Here is a 17,321-nt window from a genome sequence, read left to right on the forward strand (position 1 = left end):
TACTTGTTGCGACCCCGGGTTTGATACTTCCTGCGTCTCCATCTTTCAGCACTTATGGTGAAAACACGGCGCCGCACAGAAAGCCGCTGCCGTAAAGCATGTCGCAAACCCACACGTAAAGCAGCGTCATGTCGCAAAACGGAGGTTCTTCACTAAATAGTTATTTTTTCTTATTATTTATCACTTCTATAAACTGAATGTATGCAAAGTGACAACACTAATACATTTGTCGTAGCCTACGTTATGAAATATTTACATGAATCATTGATACAATTATGATAGAAACGATAGAAGAAAATATCACGATAGACACTTTTCTATCGTCCCCACGATATGGATCCTTATATCACCCAGCACTAGTAAGCAAATAGGAGAGCATCTTTGGAACATGGGAAATAGCTGGAAAAACTTGTCCGTGAGTATTAACAGCATCATGATTGTCTTCCAACTTTCGCTGTAATCCAACGACATTTTAATGGATCATATTGAGGTTGTTGTTCTGTGTGAAGGGGGTTCTTGTTTCTGCAAAACAACAATTAGCACTTAAGGTGAGTCAGGGAAGGTGTTTTGTTTTAATGTTGTGAACTCGCCTGATCTTATTGGGTATCGTCCTGTAAGAAATGCTGCCCTGCTCGGCGTGCAGAGGCTTGCTGCAGCGATGTGGTGCCTCAGCTTCACCCCCTCCTGTGCCAACCGGTCAATGTTGGGGGTCCTGCAGCCCACATTGTTCACAAGAACAAGCCAGATTTAGCAACGAGAAAAATGTACACCTTTTAGAAACCATTAGCATCAAACCTTTTGTGTGTATCTTTAGCAAACTGGTAGCCAATCAAGTTTAATTTGGCAGATAAGCAAAATGAACAACGTTAAATCAAAGGAACTGAAAATGATAAGTAAAAAGTTTATATTTTCTGTGAATGCTGAGTGTTGAATGACTTTGTTGAAAATTGCTGACAAAGCTGAAAATGAGTTGTTAAAGCTAAAAGAAGCAGAATGCAAGCTAAAAGGATAAAAAGACTAGATAAAAGCTAAGAGAAGCAAAAGATTAGCTCAAAAAGAACGAAAAGGCTAGCCAGACTCAAAAGTATCAAAAGGCTAGCTAAAAGCTAACAGTATCATAACTGTAGCTAAAAGCTAAAAGTTGCATTGGAAGAAAAATTAGGACCAGTATGATGAAGCAGATTTCAAAGAGAACAATGGTTCTGAAGGACTTAATGACGTCTGCAGAAGTAGTTAGGCTGCAGAAACAAAAACACAAACAAACTAAGGAAACCGATTTGCCACCTTAAGATGGTGGAGGGGTTTGACTACCCCCATGATCCTGCTAGGGTCTCTTATGGCCTTGTTTTTAGCTTCAGGGGAGGGCTCAGACAAGCATCAAATGAGCTCATCAGCTGGTGCATTTATGTTGGAACAGGAAGAGGCCATCCCCAAACTTTTCCCACAAAGTTGGGAGCAACGAGGAGAAGCAGCTTTCAGTTTCTATGCACCACAAATTTGGAACAAACTTCCAGAAAACTGTAAAACAGCTGAAACACTGGGTGCCTTTAAATCTCAACTTAAAACCCACCTGTTTAGAGCTGCTTATGGCTAAATTAGGGTTAGAGTGCGGGTTTTTGTCTCTTTCTTACTGTTTATTCAATGTCACATGCTGTTTTTATTTTGGTTTTTAATTATGTAAAGCACCTTGAAATGCCTTGCTGCTGAAATGTGCTACACAAATAAAATTTGATTGATTGATTGATTGATTGATCATGAAATTGTCTAAAATGTCTCGGTATGTTGAAGCATTAGGAATTCCTTTCAGTGGAACAAAGCGACTGAGCCCAACTCCTGAAAAACAACCCCACACCATAATCCTCCCTCCACCAAACGTTACACTTGGCTCAGTGCAGTCAGAGAAGTACCGTTCTCCTGGCGGCAGCCAAACCCAGACTTGTTCATCGATGTGCCATAAAGCAATGTTTTTACCTGAGTGTTTTATTGCTGTAGCAGCCCAGATCTCCTATTCCAAGATCATCAACCATCATCAGGACAAAGTTTGGCCTGTTCTTTTCGTGAAGAAATCCGGAGCTGATTTCCAGGAGAAGCAGCATCAGACAGTGTGGAGCCCAAAGCCTGTTCATGTCGTCAGATACAAACTCTGGAGGAAATAAACACAGACCTGCCGAGTTTTTAATGTCAGAGTTTTCCAGATTTTTTTTTTAGAAAAATTGTTTGATTCTGACCCAGTCATTCAAATTTGATACCAATGCAAAAGAAAATTTCCATGAAAGATTTCCATGAAAATACAGTGTGAAAAACTGCTGAGTTTTCTTAGTTTAAATAACATCAGCTGTAAGCTAAAATAAAAAAGTCAGCAGAAAAGCTAGCTCTTATTTAGCCTTTTGCTACTTTTTGATTTTAGCTAGCTTTTACTATTTGTTACTTTTAGTTTTAGTATGTTTAACATTTTGCTAATGTTTTACTACCTTTAGCTTTTAGCTTGTAGCTTGTAGCTTTGGTTCTTTTACATTTAAAAACTCACTTTCAGGCATTTACTCTGCATTTTCACAGAAACTCATTTCTCTAGTTGCATCTTTATTCCTATCTGAGATCTATAATGTGATTTTACATCATATTATGTTTATTATTATTATTATATCTTGTTGGTTTTAAATAACCTGTGGTGATCTGAATTTCAAACTTATAACAACTTTCTCCTCTTAATGTGTTCTTCATCCTGTCAGTGCTGCAGTCTGGTTAATAGGTAATCCCAGAATAACTTTGCTCTGCTAACCACACTATTAATCATAGATATCATCTTTATGTCTATGCTATAAAAACCAGTGACTGAAAGAGTCCAGCTGGAGTCCTGCTGCTTCTTCCCACTTACCCCCTAGCTCTTCCCAATGACTTGTATACTTTTATGTAGTATATAAGTCATTGGCTGTTCCACTTCAACACACGCTGTCAGGCTGCTACAGCTGCTACTGCTCTATGCTCTTCCTCATAGAGCTCTACTTCCTGTTCAGAGTTTCAAAATAAAGCTTAAAGGAAAACAAAGAAAATCAAGAGTGAGACGTTTTGTACCCGTTTAAATAAAGAATACAAATGGTGACAAATCCAAATTTTGCTTCTAATAATTATTTGTGTCTAAATCAGGCTACTATATAGATATAAATTTGATATATTTTTTGTTGTTGTTGTGGTTCTCCACTGAGCTGTCAGGCTGCTACAGTCTGATGTTCTTCCTCATAGAGCTGTATTTCAAAATAAAGCTTAACATAAACATTGAAGACATTAAAGGAAAAGAAATATCAAGTGAGATGTTTTGTGGCGCTCTAATTAAAAAATATAAATGGTGACAACTCCAGATTTTTGCTTTTACTGATGTTTGTCTCTGTGTCCCTGTGATGGACTTGATCGACCTGTCCAGGGTGTCTCCTGCTTCTCACACACTGATTGTCACCCGCCCCCCACCCGCCCGCCGTTCAAAAGATTCAGATTGTTTGTGAATGTTACACCTCTAGTTTATATGAATTAGCTGTACCTTACAGTTAGTAAAACTGAGGCTGAGTACCGGCAGGTCATAAGAAGTACTTTAATCTTTTTCTAACATTACAACAAATATGTTTTTTATTATTTATTTCAAACAAACAGACACTGATTTCGATCCAACAGCAGAATGAATCGATGGAGAGCCTCAGAAGTCATGGATCGGGGAATAAATGGTCCCGGTGTGTAGTGATGAGGCTCAGTTGCAGAGGTCAGTAGAGCAGCAGCTGGCGAAGGCTCCAGGTGTTCCAATGAAGCCCTGACACACTGCCATGTTCATGCACTGACGAAAGGAACGGTCTGAAATGATAAAACAAAATGTGTTTAGTTGGGATACAAAGGTGGATATGTTTCTTGCACAGACCTGCAGCTGCAACATTTTCTAAAGAGCTCAAGCAATCAACTAAACATGCTGTTAGATATTAAAATTATGCTCATGCTCATTGACAAGATCATTTTTTTTTATCTAGGACTGCTCTGATTCTGAAATAATTTGGTGTACATGCAGACCAGTGATGTTGTAGACACATTATGTCCACTGTCTGTTTCCCAGCCCAGGCCAATCGTGCACCATGTGTCAATGACTGGTATCAGCCAAACTACAGGCTTATTGTCTCATGTGAAGCTGCAATAAACAACAGAACAGAGACAACTGTGTTTGGAGTGGTGCAGGAATCAAGAGACGGATGACGAGTGATGAATCCTGCAAAAGTTGTACAGAGGTGCATCACTGTTACCCCTGGATCATGATGTGGGGAGCCATAGGCATGACCGTAGCTCCCACTGAGGACACCAAGGTCCGGACCTCAGTGTTTTTCTGCTGTGTATATTATAAAAACATGAATCCAAACAAGGCTTTTGAACGGCGTGGTTCTCTGCGTAGCTCCACCAGTTTCCTGTAGGAGGCGCTGCAACTGTGTGCAGCTGCAGCCAAACTCAATGTCTACGAAGAAGAGCGCAGCTTTGCTACCTTACTGCTAAAATAAAGACCAGAAGAAGAAGAGCGCCTCCTCTCCTTCAATTCCACGAAGCTGAAGTTGGTTTCCGATTCGGAAAATGGCTAAAGGGCGATTCCAACTAATTTTTCCCTCCCTTCAGCATCTTTAATCTCCTCTAGTTAAAAAACTACAACACCTAGACACTTCAAACCTGGAGCAGATTATTCTGCACTGATTGCAGAACATTTAAAACCAAGTGTGTGATCTGTGGAACCTTCATCTGATTCCTGAAACCTCAATAAAGGGCCACTTCAGCACTTTTTTTACATCCGGACCACACTAGAACTGGTCCAGCTCCAAAACTACAACACCTCACTGGTATTTGATAAAAAGGTGAAATCTCTACTAAAATCTTGTGTTTTGAATCAACATTCATATAAACTAATTCATGGTGCCCTGAGTCCTCTGTTGCTTCAGATGAGGCTGATCCCCATGGATTTACAAACACACACAAATACATGTCATATACACATTTAAGTCACTTGTTTTAAATAAATGCTTCTATTTTAATTCAGTTTTGGTCTTCATTGTAACTGATGTGCAGGGGGAGAATGAGTGGTTGACCTCAGGATTTGTTAAAGTCTGGATACGGTCCTGCCCATAGGGTCCGACATCAGGGATGCTGACAATGCAGAGGTACATCAGTGACATCCTGTGTCCAAATTTCTTTCCACGCAAAAAATTAATTGATTTTAATGCATTTCAAGTGTATATGGTTTGTATAAGGTATATGGCAAATATGCTAAGAAAGAAAAAGATTACACTTATACAATGTATGCATAATTACTAAAGTGTAGTTATTTTAGACCACACGTTTTGTGTCTTTTAAAAATGTGCACTTAAAATACATTTACATTAAATTAAATTTCCACCACTCACTCTGGTTGATTAATATTTTTTTTTATATTTGCCTTAAACAACAATCTGGGCCAAAAATACATTTTTTAACAGGCTTTTCTTACAGTAATTATTCTATATTCTGATATTCTTATTGGACGTAATTTAAATAGTATAAAGAACTCACTGATTGGACTTTGGAGGATGACAGCGGCACAAGCATTTTGTGTAAGTGAACAGGTCTGGATGCTGGTGGGGTTACAGAGGTCAGTCCCCTCAGAGAAACAGTAGTTACACCTCAGTGCCTCCCCTGGAAACAAATAAAAATGAACACATGAATGGAAACAACGAGCTGTCCGACGGGATACTATACAACACACTGTCAGTTTTTAAAAGCATTGTAGCAATCTGCACCGAACATACATTTATGTGGTGTTTGAGACTGCCATCAAATTCAAAATTTCTGACTTTACAACATTTGATACGTTCACTGTGTTCCACTGTGAATAAAATATGGGTTTATGATATTTGTAAATCATTGCATTCTGATTTTATTTACATTTTACACAGTGTCCCAGCTGTCAGAATTTGGGTTGTGCACGGTGTGGTGTTGGTGAAGTATTTCGTTAAACACTGATCACTGATCTCGGCAGCGTTCGGATCACATGTCAGGTTCTAAAGGACAGCACATACCTCGGTACGCAGTCAACATGAGGAAGATGGCGCACACTGTAGCCTTCATTTTGAGTCAGCAAAACCAAAAGTAAGGACGGGTTCTGAAAACTGGAACAAGGTAAAAGAAAAACAGCTGTTAAATAACAATCTACAAATAAAACTACATGAAGAAAATAAGTATAAATATAAAGATAGGGCTGTTCTTTTCTACCTGTAAACTACAAGGACGAGTAGTTTCCTTTGTGCTCAGAGGTTCTCTTTGAATACAGTTGCAGTAACAACAGCCTCCGCCCTCGTGTTTGTGTTGACACTGTGATTGGTCAACATGGACTGCAACTTACTGGAATCCGAAGAGGAACAAAGAAAATGTTCCAACACGCTCAACCTCAGATCATGTGAGATTTCACCAGAGCTTTTTATGATGCAAGAAAGAAGACAAGTGACTTGCTAAATTTTGTTTTAGTGGTGTTCCTGCTTTGTTTTCAGTTTGGCCCTTTTTTGAGAAGGAAGCAATATTTTAACAGCACTAAAATCAACAGGTTATTTATGTGTACACACACTTTTTATGATGTAAGATTGTAGTGCAACAAGGGTCATTACTTAGAAACAAATAAATCAACATATAGGAAGGCAGACATTCTGGTAAATGCCCATAAATGCAGGCTGTACACAGAAAAATGTCATCCAACATGGAGGAAGAAACATGTTGATTATGTCACTGCATGGGCTCTGTAGGAGATGGATGGATGGATGGATGGATGGATGGATGGATGGATGGATGGATGGATGGATGGATGGATGGATGGATGGATGGATGGATGGTTGGATGGATGGATGGATGGATGGATGGATGGATGGATGGATGGATTGTGCTACTTTCCTGTTTTAGCTATTATGCTCCTTTTAGCTACTGTTTTGCTCATTTTATTTTTTGCATCGGTTTTAGCTGGTGTTCTGCCTTTTTTAGCTATCAGCGTTTCTTCAGAAAATGTAATTTGTCGAGTCAGCGTTTACCATGGGCGACAACCAACAGGAACAGGAGCAAAGCAAAGACCTTCATTTCTGACTTTTCTTCTGATGCCTGTTAGAGAAACATTAACAACTCAGTGAGGAGACATGTTGAAACTAACCTGTAGTTGTGAAATTTTGAACTTATGAATTTAAGAATAAAGAGTTCCTTACCTTTTGATCCAGGTTGTAGTGTACTTCTCTATCTCCTCCCTCTTTTATACCATTTAATCAGACTGGAACATGACTGATAACACTCAGAATTGTGAGAAAAAGCCCAGATTGTAGAAACTGTTCTTTTGACAACTGATCTGAAGGGGGGTCAGCCTTTAAATTTAACACTTAAAGAGATAATCTGCTCATTTAAAAGTGGAGTTTTGTGACAATGTATTGAACCGTTGCTTTTATTAATATTTTTGTAACACAAATACACTGAGATCATTCAAAAACAGTTTTCTTTGAAATCTGCTTGCTTTATTTTTGTCTTCCTGTTTCTTTAACTACAGTTTTGCTGGTTTTACCTATTACCTCCGTTTCTGATGGTTTCTGCTTTTAGCTGATTTTAATTCAATTCAGTTCAGTTCAGTTCAGCTTATTTAATATAGCGCCAAGTCACAACAAAAGTTGTTTCTTTTATGCAGGTCACTTGTTCGGACAGCAACAACAGCTGCTGACAGTTCAAGCATGGGGATTGTCATGACCTTTGAGGGTGTTCCTCTGGACTCGCCAAGAACCAAAGAACAGTGGATTTTGTTTGACGCACTGATTGCTCTCAAGCAGGAACGTTATCTTTACACTTTGACATTTGCATCTGAGAAATCATACAGCTTGTATCTTCTAACTTCTGCAAAATCTCTGCAAGCAAAGACTCCAACTGTGGTTTCAGATCCTCAAACATGGGTTCATCCCATCCAACCTTGTTATGGCTCATCTGCTGCAGAGCTTTCAGTTCTCAGGAACCAACTTCCAGTTTCCGTCCATGATGCTGACACCCTGTCTACTTTTAAGAACAGGCTTAAGACTGTCCTTTTTTATCAATCCTATAGTTATGGTTGGTTTGAGTTTCCTGAGCGATCCCTTAGTGATGCTGCTATAGGCTTAGACTGCTGGAGGATACATTGACCACATTTCCTCACTCTGCTGCTGTCTTTACTTGCTCTACTGTAATTATTTCTATCACTACCATGATTTTCTTTGTCTTTCTTCCAGTAAAAACTCCACCTGGACCAGTCATTCTGTGTTCGCCTGTCTCTCTTTCTGCATCGTTCCCAGCAGCTGTGAACGATGCAGGTGTCTGTGAGTTACTCATTAAGCTTCAGCTTCTTCTTTCAGCTTGTGTTAGACATGTAGAAGATGTTTCTGTGACAACACGTTGCTACAATCAGGTTTGCACGTTCTTGGCAGTGAAACTACTACAGCAAACTTTGCGATGTTTGCCAGATTGTTCAGCTCATTCGGGACATGGGTGCAGTGACTTTTAGTTTTGGTGACTGCTATACTTTAAAAATATTGAACAGAAATAGACTGAGGTTACTTCCATTCCTTTAGAAACATCTGCTTCAACCTACTGACTCTATTTTTGTTGTCTTATGTTACTTTTCGGTTTTAGTTACCATTCTGCTACTTTTAGCTTTTAGCTAGTAATGTTGCTACCATTTTGCTACATTTACCTACCCTTTGGCTACTTTTAATTTTAGCTAATCTTTTGTTACTTTTATCTTCTAACTACTAACTACTTTATTTATAAAGCACCTTAAAAACTACCACAACTGCAACCAATAAAAGAGCTTTAAAATGACCTCTAAAATTCATTCATTCTAAAATCCATTATTCCATCAAAAAATAACAAAATATTCTCAGATGATCAAGTCTACATCTGCAGTAATATGCATTTATCTCCATGTCCCTAGTTCTAATGCTGTTTCAGTAAAAAAAAAATGTTAACTGTAATTTTGTACCACAGTGAGCCAAAAAAATATTCATGAAAAATCCATAACTCTTCAAAAAAATTACCAAAATATTCTCTAATGACCATGCCTACATGTGAAATAATTTTATTTTATTTCAATGTTCCAGGATCGAACACACTCTTGATGAAAAATCGATAACTTCATTTTCATGATGTCCAGCTAGTATGCAAAAAAATCATAAAAAATTGAAACTTTATTATAAAATTTCCTAAATATTTTCACATCACCGTGTGAAATCAGGTTTTGAAAGCAAGAGATGAAATCCTGCTCTCGATTTCTGACAGGGTTCTTCCTCCAGACACGGCAGACATTTGAAGGAGGGTGCAAGTGATAATCCTCAAACCTTAGTTTTCATAAACACTTCTCACCACTTGGTGGCAGCAGTGACACACTTTTAGTGTTTACCGTCCTCTACTAAGAGACGAAGAAGAAGCGGAACCGGAAGTGATACAAGAAAGCGCAGTTGGTGTTGTGATGAGCTGGAAAACGCTACAAACACGGGCAGTATATTTAATAAAGCATCGAAATCTTAATATTAAAACAGCATGGATGTATTTCTGTATGTAGCTGCTGCTGCTATCCTCGTTGTTCTCATTCTGTTCGCGCTAAAGCTGCAGCGGAAAACACGGGACGGTGAGTTTGCCTTAAAGCTAACGGTTCGTTACCCACGTTAACCTTTAATTTAATGTTAAAACGTGAGCCTTGTCGTTTAAATGTGTGTTAGTCGGTGGTCGGAATTGGAAAAAAGTGAAAACTTAGCTTTAGAGTTCGACGTGAGGCTACGTCAGCCTACTTCCGACAGTTTGTGCAAAAGTACGGGGGCCGATGTGGACCAGTTGAAATGTTGAAATATTCCTACGTTCGTGTTTGACATAAAGCTAGGTGTATTTTGTTTCGTGTGCCAGCACAAACAAAATACTAACTACTAACTAAACTTTACAGGGCGATCCTGTCATTTTACACACAATGTTTAAACGATTTCCGGGTCTATGAGCTAGCACAGAATTAGGTGAAACTTTACTGAATGTTTGGTTTGGTTCCTGAAACACTGTCACCAAATCATCAGACTCATTGTGAAGTCTGCAACAAGCTGTGATGTTTGTTTACATTACATGCAGACATGTTGTCACTGGAAGGAGTTTTTAAATGTTCACACAGCTTCATTTCAAGCACGTGCATTTAACTGGGCAGAGAACTGTCTGATTATTGCTTTTATAAACTAAATTTTAATTTATCACACACTGCTTTATACAGACTCAATCTAAAAAGGTGGGATGCTGTGTAAAATGTAAAAAAAGAGAATTAAATGATTTACAAATCTCATAAACCCATATTCTATTAACAGTAGAACATGGGAAACATATTAAATGTTTAGACTAAGAAAGTCTACCATTTAAAAATAATAAGAATACCACTTTTACAGCCTTTTTGTTATGCCTGCCTTTCAGATATGTTTATGCTAATAAATTCAAAATGACTTATTTTTTTCAAAAAATATTGAATTTCTTAGTATCAAAATTAGATATGTTTACTAGTGTCTTGGTTTTTGAGTATTGCAAATCAGTGCATTCTGTCTTTCTTTCCACTTTACACAATGTCTCAACTTTTTCAGAAACGAGGTTGTATTACCTCACATGCAATCCCACAAATATTAGGCACTCTCTGGTACTCCGTTTGTATGCTTTTACAGCAACTATTGTTTTTCACCTGTTGTGGAAAAAATGAATTCAGGCTCCAACTGAGGATGTTCTTAAGAGTAAAAGTTTATTACACTTGCAGACAAGGAAAAAGAATCAAAGTCTTCAACAGATTCTGAGCTCTAACTAACAAACAGAAGTTTCTCTACAAACTGCAGACCGGGGCCTTCTCCTGTGTACGAGCAGCTGGTTGATCACCAATGTGGGATGTTTAACAAACCCACTGCACGCCGGAGAGGAGGCACAGATTTTAGTTTAATTTTTAAGTCTGCACAAACACTAAAAGACAGATGGACACATTCTCAAATGTTGCATGAGTGCATTAAACATTTTGTATTTTAAAGCCATGGATCAGAATCTGTACAGCATGACATAATGGTGTTCTATTTTTTTTGCACCTGAACGTAAACACTCAGAGGTTGCTTAAAGTTGTCGTCTCTCCACACAGCGTATTACTCCCTGAAATGTAACATGCTGCACGTGTTTTCTCAGCTGATGAGGAGCGTCAGAGGGATGTTGTCCGCGCAGCAGGGGCTCCGCCACGGGCTCCCGAGGAGCGGGGAGCTGGTATGCCCCGCAGGAGGAGGAACCTTGGGGCTGTGATGGCCAACAGGCGTCTGCAGAGGGGAGAACCTGGTGAGCACTACAGGACACATCTGGGCTGTGTGCGTTCACACGTAACGGGATCAACTCAGTTCAGTTCTCAAACCCCCCAGCTCCTCTTCATTTGGCAATTGTCCAAAAGGTAAATGTGTTTAATTCAGAGGGGTTTTAGGGAGATCTGTGAGGAACTTAACCTTCAGTTGAGGGTAACTCTGATTAAATTCGTCCTGAATTTAGAATAACAGTAAGTAAATTAACTCTGAGTTTTCTGAGTTAGCTGAGTAAGTCCGGGAAGTTTATCTTATAATGTGACTCAAGTATTTTCTATACTAAATCCAAACAACTCTAAATCTGTTTAAATAGAAATATATTTTTAGATTCCAAAAAATAATCAGGAAAACATTTGGTAACCTACTACCAAGAAGATGCATCTAAAAACATAAACTCTGCAGGTGTACTTTCTGTTTGCTCCAAATAAAAACAGGAGTTGTGTAGACACTCACCGGCCACTTTATTAGGTACACCTGTCCAACTGCTCATTAACGCAAATGTTGAATCAGCCAATCACAGGGCAGCAACTCAATGCATTTAGGCATGTAGACATGGCCAAGACGATCTGCTGCAGTTCAAACCGAGCATCAGACTGGGGAAGAAAGGTGATTTAAGTGACTTTGAACGTGGCATGGTTGTTGGTGCCAGACAGGCTGGTCTGAGTATTTCAGAAACTGCTGATCTGCTGGGATTTTCACGTACAGCCATCTCTAGGGTTTACAGAGAATGGTCCAAAACCGAAAAAATATCCAGTGAGCTGCAGTTCTGTGGACGCAGTTGATGCCAGAGGTCAGAGGAGAACGGCCAGACTGGTTCGAGTTGATAGAACGGCAACAGTAACTCAAATAACCACTCGTTACAACCGAGGTTTGCAGAACAGCATCTCTGACCCACAACATGTCGAACCTTGAGGTGGATGGGCTACAGCAGCAGAAGACCACACCGGGTGCCACTCCTGTCAGCTAAGAACAGGAAACTGAGGCTACAATTCACACAGGCTCACCAACATTGGACAATAGAAGATTGGAAAAATGTTGCCTGGTCTGATGAGTCTCGATTTCTGCTGCAACATTCGGATGGTAGGGTCAGAATCATGAAAGCATGGATCCATCCTGCCTTGGATCAGCGGTTCAGGCTGCTGGTGGTGCAGTGGTGTGGGGGATATTTTCCTGGCACACTTTGGGCCCATTAGTACCAATTGAGCATCGTGTCAACACCACAGCCACAGCCGACCTGAGTATTGTTGCTGACCATGTCCATCCCTTTATGACCACAGTGGAGCCATCTTCTGATGGCTACTTCCAGCAGGATAACACACCATGTCATAAAACGTGAATCATCTCAGACTGGTTTCTTGAACACGACGATGAGTTCACTGTACTCGAATGGCCTCCACAGTCACCAGATCTCAATCCAACAGAGCAGCTTTGGGATGTGGTGGAACGGGAGATTCACATCATGGATGTGCAGCCGACAAATCTGCAGCAACTGTGTGATGCTGTCATGTCAATATGGACCAGACTCTCTGAGGAATGTTTCCAGTACCTTGTTGAATCTATGCCACGAAGGATTAGGGCAGTTCTGAATGCAAAAGGGGGTCCAACCCGGTACTAGCAAGGTGTACCTAATAAAGTGGCCGGTGAGTGTATGTTAGTAGATTTGAAAAAGTATAATGTAGGTAACACCCAAACTCAGTCTAAAGGGATATTTTCCATCTGTACAAACAAGTCTGCTCTTAAAATATGTAGAAAATAATAGAGTTTGTGTTTCGAGACATTCTTTGTTTTATAAAGAATAATAAATAAATTAAAAAAAAAAGAAATAGCTTCACCAGAAAAGTGCTTTTCAGATTTGGTAGGCTGTATGAAATGAAGTTGATCAAATTCTTTTCCATGTAAGGAATATAAGTTTTTAAACCAGACTGTGTCGTACTCTGATACTGGCTTAAAATTGCAAGAAAATAACATTTATCTGTGATATTATTATTATTATTATTAATGTCATCTTTGGAGTATGAATGACTCTCAGCTACTACCATACTAAATTTGAGCTCAATGTCTGTCAGATTTTTGTGTTTTCTGGCTGTGGCGGCCATCTTGAATTGGGCTGAGTTGTAGATGTCGATCCAAAGATTAGTTTCTGAGAGTTTCACTCAAATCTTTTCTGTGGTCCATGATATATTTTGCTAATACACACACAGACAGTTACATTATCCTTATTATTTGGTGGCAGGTGAGAACTGGATTCATACAAATTTAACACTTTTACTTGGGTGGAGAAGTGTGGAAAAGTTTGGAATGTTGAAACGGGGGAAAGATGTAGGCTTGGTCGTCACCAGTCATGTTGTATGTGACATGTGGGTTTCAGATGAGGAGGAGGCTGTGGAGGACGAAGAGGGGGAGCAGCCGAACCTCCAACCTGCTGCTAGAGTCGGCGCCAAGAAGCAGAAGAAGCTGGAGGAGAAACAGGCTAAGAAAGCTCAGAGAGAGGTGATGAGCAACGCCTGTCTGTCTGTTCAAACGCACGGCTTTCTGCCAACACGTCTGTCCGGTCTGATCCTCAGGCGGAGCTGGAGGAGAGAGAGGAGAGAAAGAGGAGGCAGGAGCTCCGGGAGCAGGAGAGACGACAGGAAGAGGAGCAGGAGAGACTTCTGGAGCAGAAACAGGCGAGTGGGTTGCTCCTCCTTGTTCCTTGTTCCTTGTGAGGAGGCGCTCACACGCTCCGTGTTCCCGTTCCGTCAGGAGGAGCAGGAGCAGAGAGCAAAAGAGGAGCAGGAGAGACAAGAGGAGGAAGAGTACCGACGACTCAAGGCTTCGTTTGTGATCGAGGAGCAGGGAGAGCAGGAGCAGCTCTCTGAGGATCAGGTCTCTGTTCGCGTGTGTTTCCTGCAGGTTTCCACATCTCTGCTTTCTAACGTTTGTGTTGTTTAGTCCCGCAGCCTGCTGCAGGACTTCATCCAGTACATCGAGGTGAGACCCACCCCCTCTGTTCACTCCTTCCCGGGATGGAATGATTTATGGAAAACCTGTCCTCGTTGGGATGTGTATCTGTTCAGACAAATCAGTGCTGAGTGCTGCATGGCTTTGCTGAAATTTCAAATCTAAATATTAGAGCATTTATCGCAGATGGATGTTTTTAAAATAAAATACAAATATGGGGGAAGGTTTCCACTGAGTCCAGCCCAGCCGGTTCTGATGGTTGTGAACAGGTCTCCTCTGTCTGCAGAACTCTAAGGTGGTTCTCCTGGAGGACCTGGCATCTCACTTTGGGATGAGGACACAAGATGCCATCTCCAGACTGCAGGACCTGTTATCTGAAGGGACCCTCACAGGTGAGCCACGACTTTGTTTCCCCAGAACGGTTCAGAATGTGACTGGTTGTTTTTAGTGAGTGAAGAGTTCGGTGTGCGTCTGCTGCTGCAGGTGTGATCGACGACAGAGGAAAGTTCATCTTCATCACTCCAGAGGAGCTGGACTCTGTGGCTCGGTTCATCAAACAGAGAGGACGGGTCTCCATCACAGAACTGGCTCAGGCCAGCAACTCCCTGATCAACCTGGTTCCTGAGAGCCGCAGCGCCGCGTGACGGTCCCGACGAGAACCTGGACTCAGAACAGCTGGTCGCTTCAGGCAATCAAATATTCTGCTTTACTCTGAAGATTCTAAGTATTCAATAAAGTTATATTATTCTTTTCCTGTCTTTTTATTATTATTTTTGTACAATGCAACTAATTCTGCATATTTTGTGCTATTTTAACCATTCATGTATCAAAATGTTCAGCTCATTCTGGTTGCTGTGAACTCCTAGTTTTGACTCTTTGCAGGAAATTACAGGATCATAGCAGCAGCAATTATGTCACACAGACAATAACAATACTAAAAATAATGTGCATAAAATACACTGAACAAAAGGTGGGGTACATTTTCATTAATTTGCATATTATAGAGTTTGATGGCAGCTGGCAGGAAAGACCTCCTGTAACGCTCAGTCTTGCACCTCGGAACTGAAGGTGTTCTAATGAAACAGCTCCAGCCATGAAGTTGTTGTTCATGATGGCAATTATTCTCTTTAGCATCCTCACTTCAGCCACCTGCTCAACCCAGTCCTGTTATTTCCATGGTGGAGTTTACCTTTTTTAACTTCCTGCACTTCACTCTTCCACCAGCAGGTTTCCTTCTCACCTTCTCTCTGACCAGATGAAACACCAAGTACCTTCCTTCCTGTCTCTCTGTTTCTGTAGCAGCCCAGTCATCTGGAAGCTCTTTCTTACCTACCTTTCTGCTAGTGGTTACTTAAAAACTAATCAGATTTTGATTAAATTTTCAGAAAAACTTTGCTGTCACAAGAAAATGGATGCAGGATCCTGACTTTTTATTTTTTTACTGTAGATCTGTTGGAGCTTTGCGTTCTAAATGCGTTTATTTAGATCAATGTTCCACTTTTATTATCTGAAGTGACTTTAAAAGAACAGTGATTCAGAACCACGTCAGACAAAAAGAAATCGAGACATCTTTATTTTTGATTCTCTATATTCTCATACAAAAAAAAAAAAGCCTAAATGTGACAATTTTAAATTCTTAGTCGTAGGAGGAAAAAAAACAAACAAGACAGACCTGATTTCTGTAACACTTCCAGGATCAAACTGAATACCTAAACAAATGTTGTGGAACTACAACAACCTGAACCGTGAATCAAACTGCTGTCAGATGGGTCGGACTCTTCATTCCCACTCCTCCTCCTCCTCCTCCTCTGCAGCAGCAGTTTGGGCTGCAGGCTGGTTCTGGACACTGCTGTCCTGGAAAGAGCCTCTCTGAACACAGAACACACAACAATGTCCTTTAACAACACAAGGAAACCCAGAGGACACTAGAAGTGAACAGGAAGCTGTACCTTCCGGGAGTCTGTGGAGGCAAACGTCTTCCTGAAGGTGTTGAATGTGGTGCTGGAAGAACCACTGAAAGCAGACTCCTCCAGCCAGGGTGGGACCTCCTGCTGGGCCTGTAGGACCACCACCAACCAGGAGAGACACATTATTCACTCCAAGCATTCACAATCTTGGTTTCCAGTTTATAGTTTCTTTCGCATACTTTGTGCTATTTAAAAAAAAAAAAAAAAAATCAAAACATTCAACTCATTCAAGAGATGGTTACTTTTAAACTAAATTATAAAAAAATGACCCATAAAAACCTTAAATGCATTCAAAACATTGTTCTCTTTGAAATCTGCTTTAGCATACAGACTCCATTTTGGTTTTCTTATGCTATTTTACCTTTTAGCTACTGTTTTGCTCATTTCAGCATCTGCTTTTAGCTTCAGTATCTGTTCAGCAGTTGTTTTTCAGAGTTAAGCTACTGTTCTGCTGCTTTTAACTTTAATTAATCTACTTTTAGTTTTTACTTGATTTCCCCCCCAATTTCAGCTCCAGCTTGTTTTAACTTTGACGACTCCGTTTTAGTAAATGCTTCATTTGCTTAAATTTTCAGCTAATTAAATTCTCTGCTGCAGATGTACAGACAGCTGTGTTTCTAAAATATTTAAAGTTGTTGGTTGTTCCTGCAGATGATGTATTTTAAAACAAAAAGAAAGCCACGGCTCACGGATCCTGTTTTAGCTTTAATGTGCAAACGGATGAACATTTCAACAACTAGTGTCTTAATCAGAGTGCAAGTGGACACAGAACTGAGGTAATTCAACCAGATGTTTATAAGCCACTTGATAGATGATTAAGTCAGAAATACAAGCCTGTTGGTTAGTCCACAGTGATGTCCACCCAGTAGTGCTGGGCGATATAACGATCCATGTCGTGGGGACGATAGAAAAGTGTCTATCGTGATATATTTTCTTCTATCGTTTCTATCATAATTGTATCAATGATTCATGTAAATATTTCATAACGTAGGCTACGACGAATGTATTAGTGTTGTCACTTTGCATACATTCAGTTTAT

General features: G+C 40.1%; 3 protein-coding genes across 7 annotated transcripts in view; 1 reads left to right on the forward strand and 2 right to left on the reverse strand.

The window, feature by feature from the left end:
• sts (steroid sulfatase (microsomal), isozyme S) overlaps nucleotides 1-2,988 on the reverse strand; it is a 13,441-nt gene extending 10,453 nt beyond the window's left edge. The window contains exons 1-3 of one of the 3 annotated variants that reach the window (XM_017426274.3): nucleotides 2,876-2,988; nucleotides 1,972-2,143; nucleotides 591-712 (exon numbers count right to left, since the gene is read on the reverse strand). In XM_017426274.3, coding sequence (XP_017281763.1) covers nucleotides 591-712; nucleotides 1,972-2,126 — 277 coding nt within the window. In that variant the 5' untranslated portion in view covers nucleotides 2,127-2,143; nucleotides 2,876-2,988. Of the gene's footprint in view, nucleotides 1-590; nucleotides 713-1,971; nucleotides 2,396-2,875 lie in introns of those variants that run through there. The other 2 variants (XM_025008050.2, XM_037978851.1) reach the window with 2 other exon arrangements.
• Nucleotides 2,989-9,425: 6,437 nt separating this feature from the next.
• On the forward strand, nucleotides 9,426-15,066 carry LOC108241844 (DDRGK domain-containing protein 1). Its single transcript, XM_017426289.3, has 8 exons — nucleotides 9,426-9,658; nucleotides 11,215-11,358; nucleotides 13,744-13,865; nucleotides 13,940-14,041; nucleotides 14,118-14,240; nucleotides 14,307-14,345; nucleotides 14,602-14,707; nucleotides 14,799-15,066. The coding sequence occupies exons 1-8, from the start codon at nucleotides 9,571-9,573 to the stop codon at nucleotides 14,957-14,959; spliced, it is 885 nt and encodes a 294-aa protein (XP_017281778.1). The 5' UTR covers nucleotides 9,426-9,570; the 3' UTR covers nucleotides 14,960-15,066.
• Nucleotides 15,067-15,862: 796 nt separating this feature from the next.
• ddx4 (DEAD (Asp-Glu-Ala-Asp) box polypeptide 4) overlaps nucleotides 15,863-17,321 on the reverse strand; it is a 17,787-nt gene continuing 16,328 nt past the window's right edge. For 2 of the 3 annotated variants that reach the window (XM_017426257.3, XM_017426258.3), the window contains exons 21-22: nucleotides 16,265-16,372; nucleotides 16,095-16,184 (exon numbers count right to left, since the gene is read on the reverse strand). In XM_017426257.3, coding sequence (XP_017281746.1) covers nucleotides 16,095-16,184; nucleotides 16,265-16,372 — 198 coding nt within the window. 3 annotated transcript variants of the gene reach the window in all.

This window comes from Kryptolebias marmoratus, linkage group LG1 (assembly GCF_001649575.2).
Source record: "Kryptolebias marmoratus isolate JLee-2015 linkage group LG1, ASM164957v2, whole genome shotgun sequence".
NCBI classification, from domain to species: Eukaryota; Metazoa; Chordata; class Actinopteri; order Cyprinodontiformes; family Rivulidae; genus Kryptolebias; species Kryptolebias marmoratus.

Coding starts and splice junctions, on each gene's coding strand:
- LOC108241844 (XM_017426289.3), top strand. CDS start 9,571: ATGGATGTATTTCTGTATGTAGCTGCTGCTGCTATCCTCGTTGTTCTC. Junction 13,866..13,939: donor CTAAGAAAGCTCAGAGAGAG/GTGATGAGCAAC, acceptor TCTGATCCTCAG/GCGGAGCTGGAGGAGAGAGA. Junction 14,346..14,601: donor ACTTCATCCAGTACATCGAG/GTGAGACCCACC, acceptor CTCTGTCTGCAG/AACTCTAAGGTGGTTCTCCT.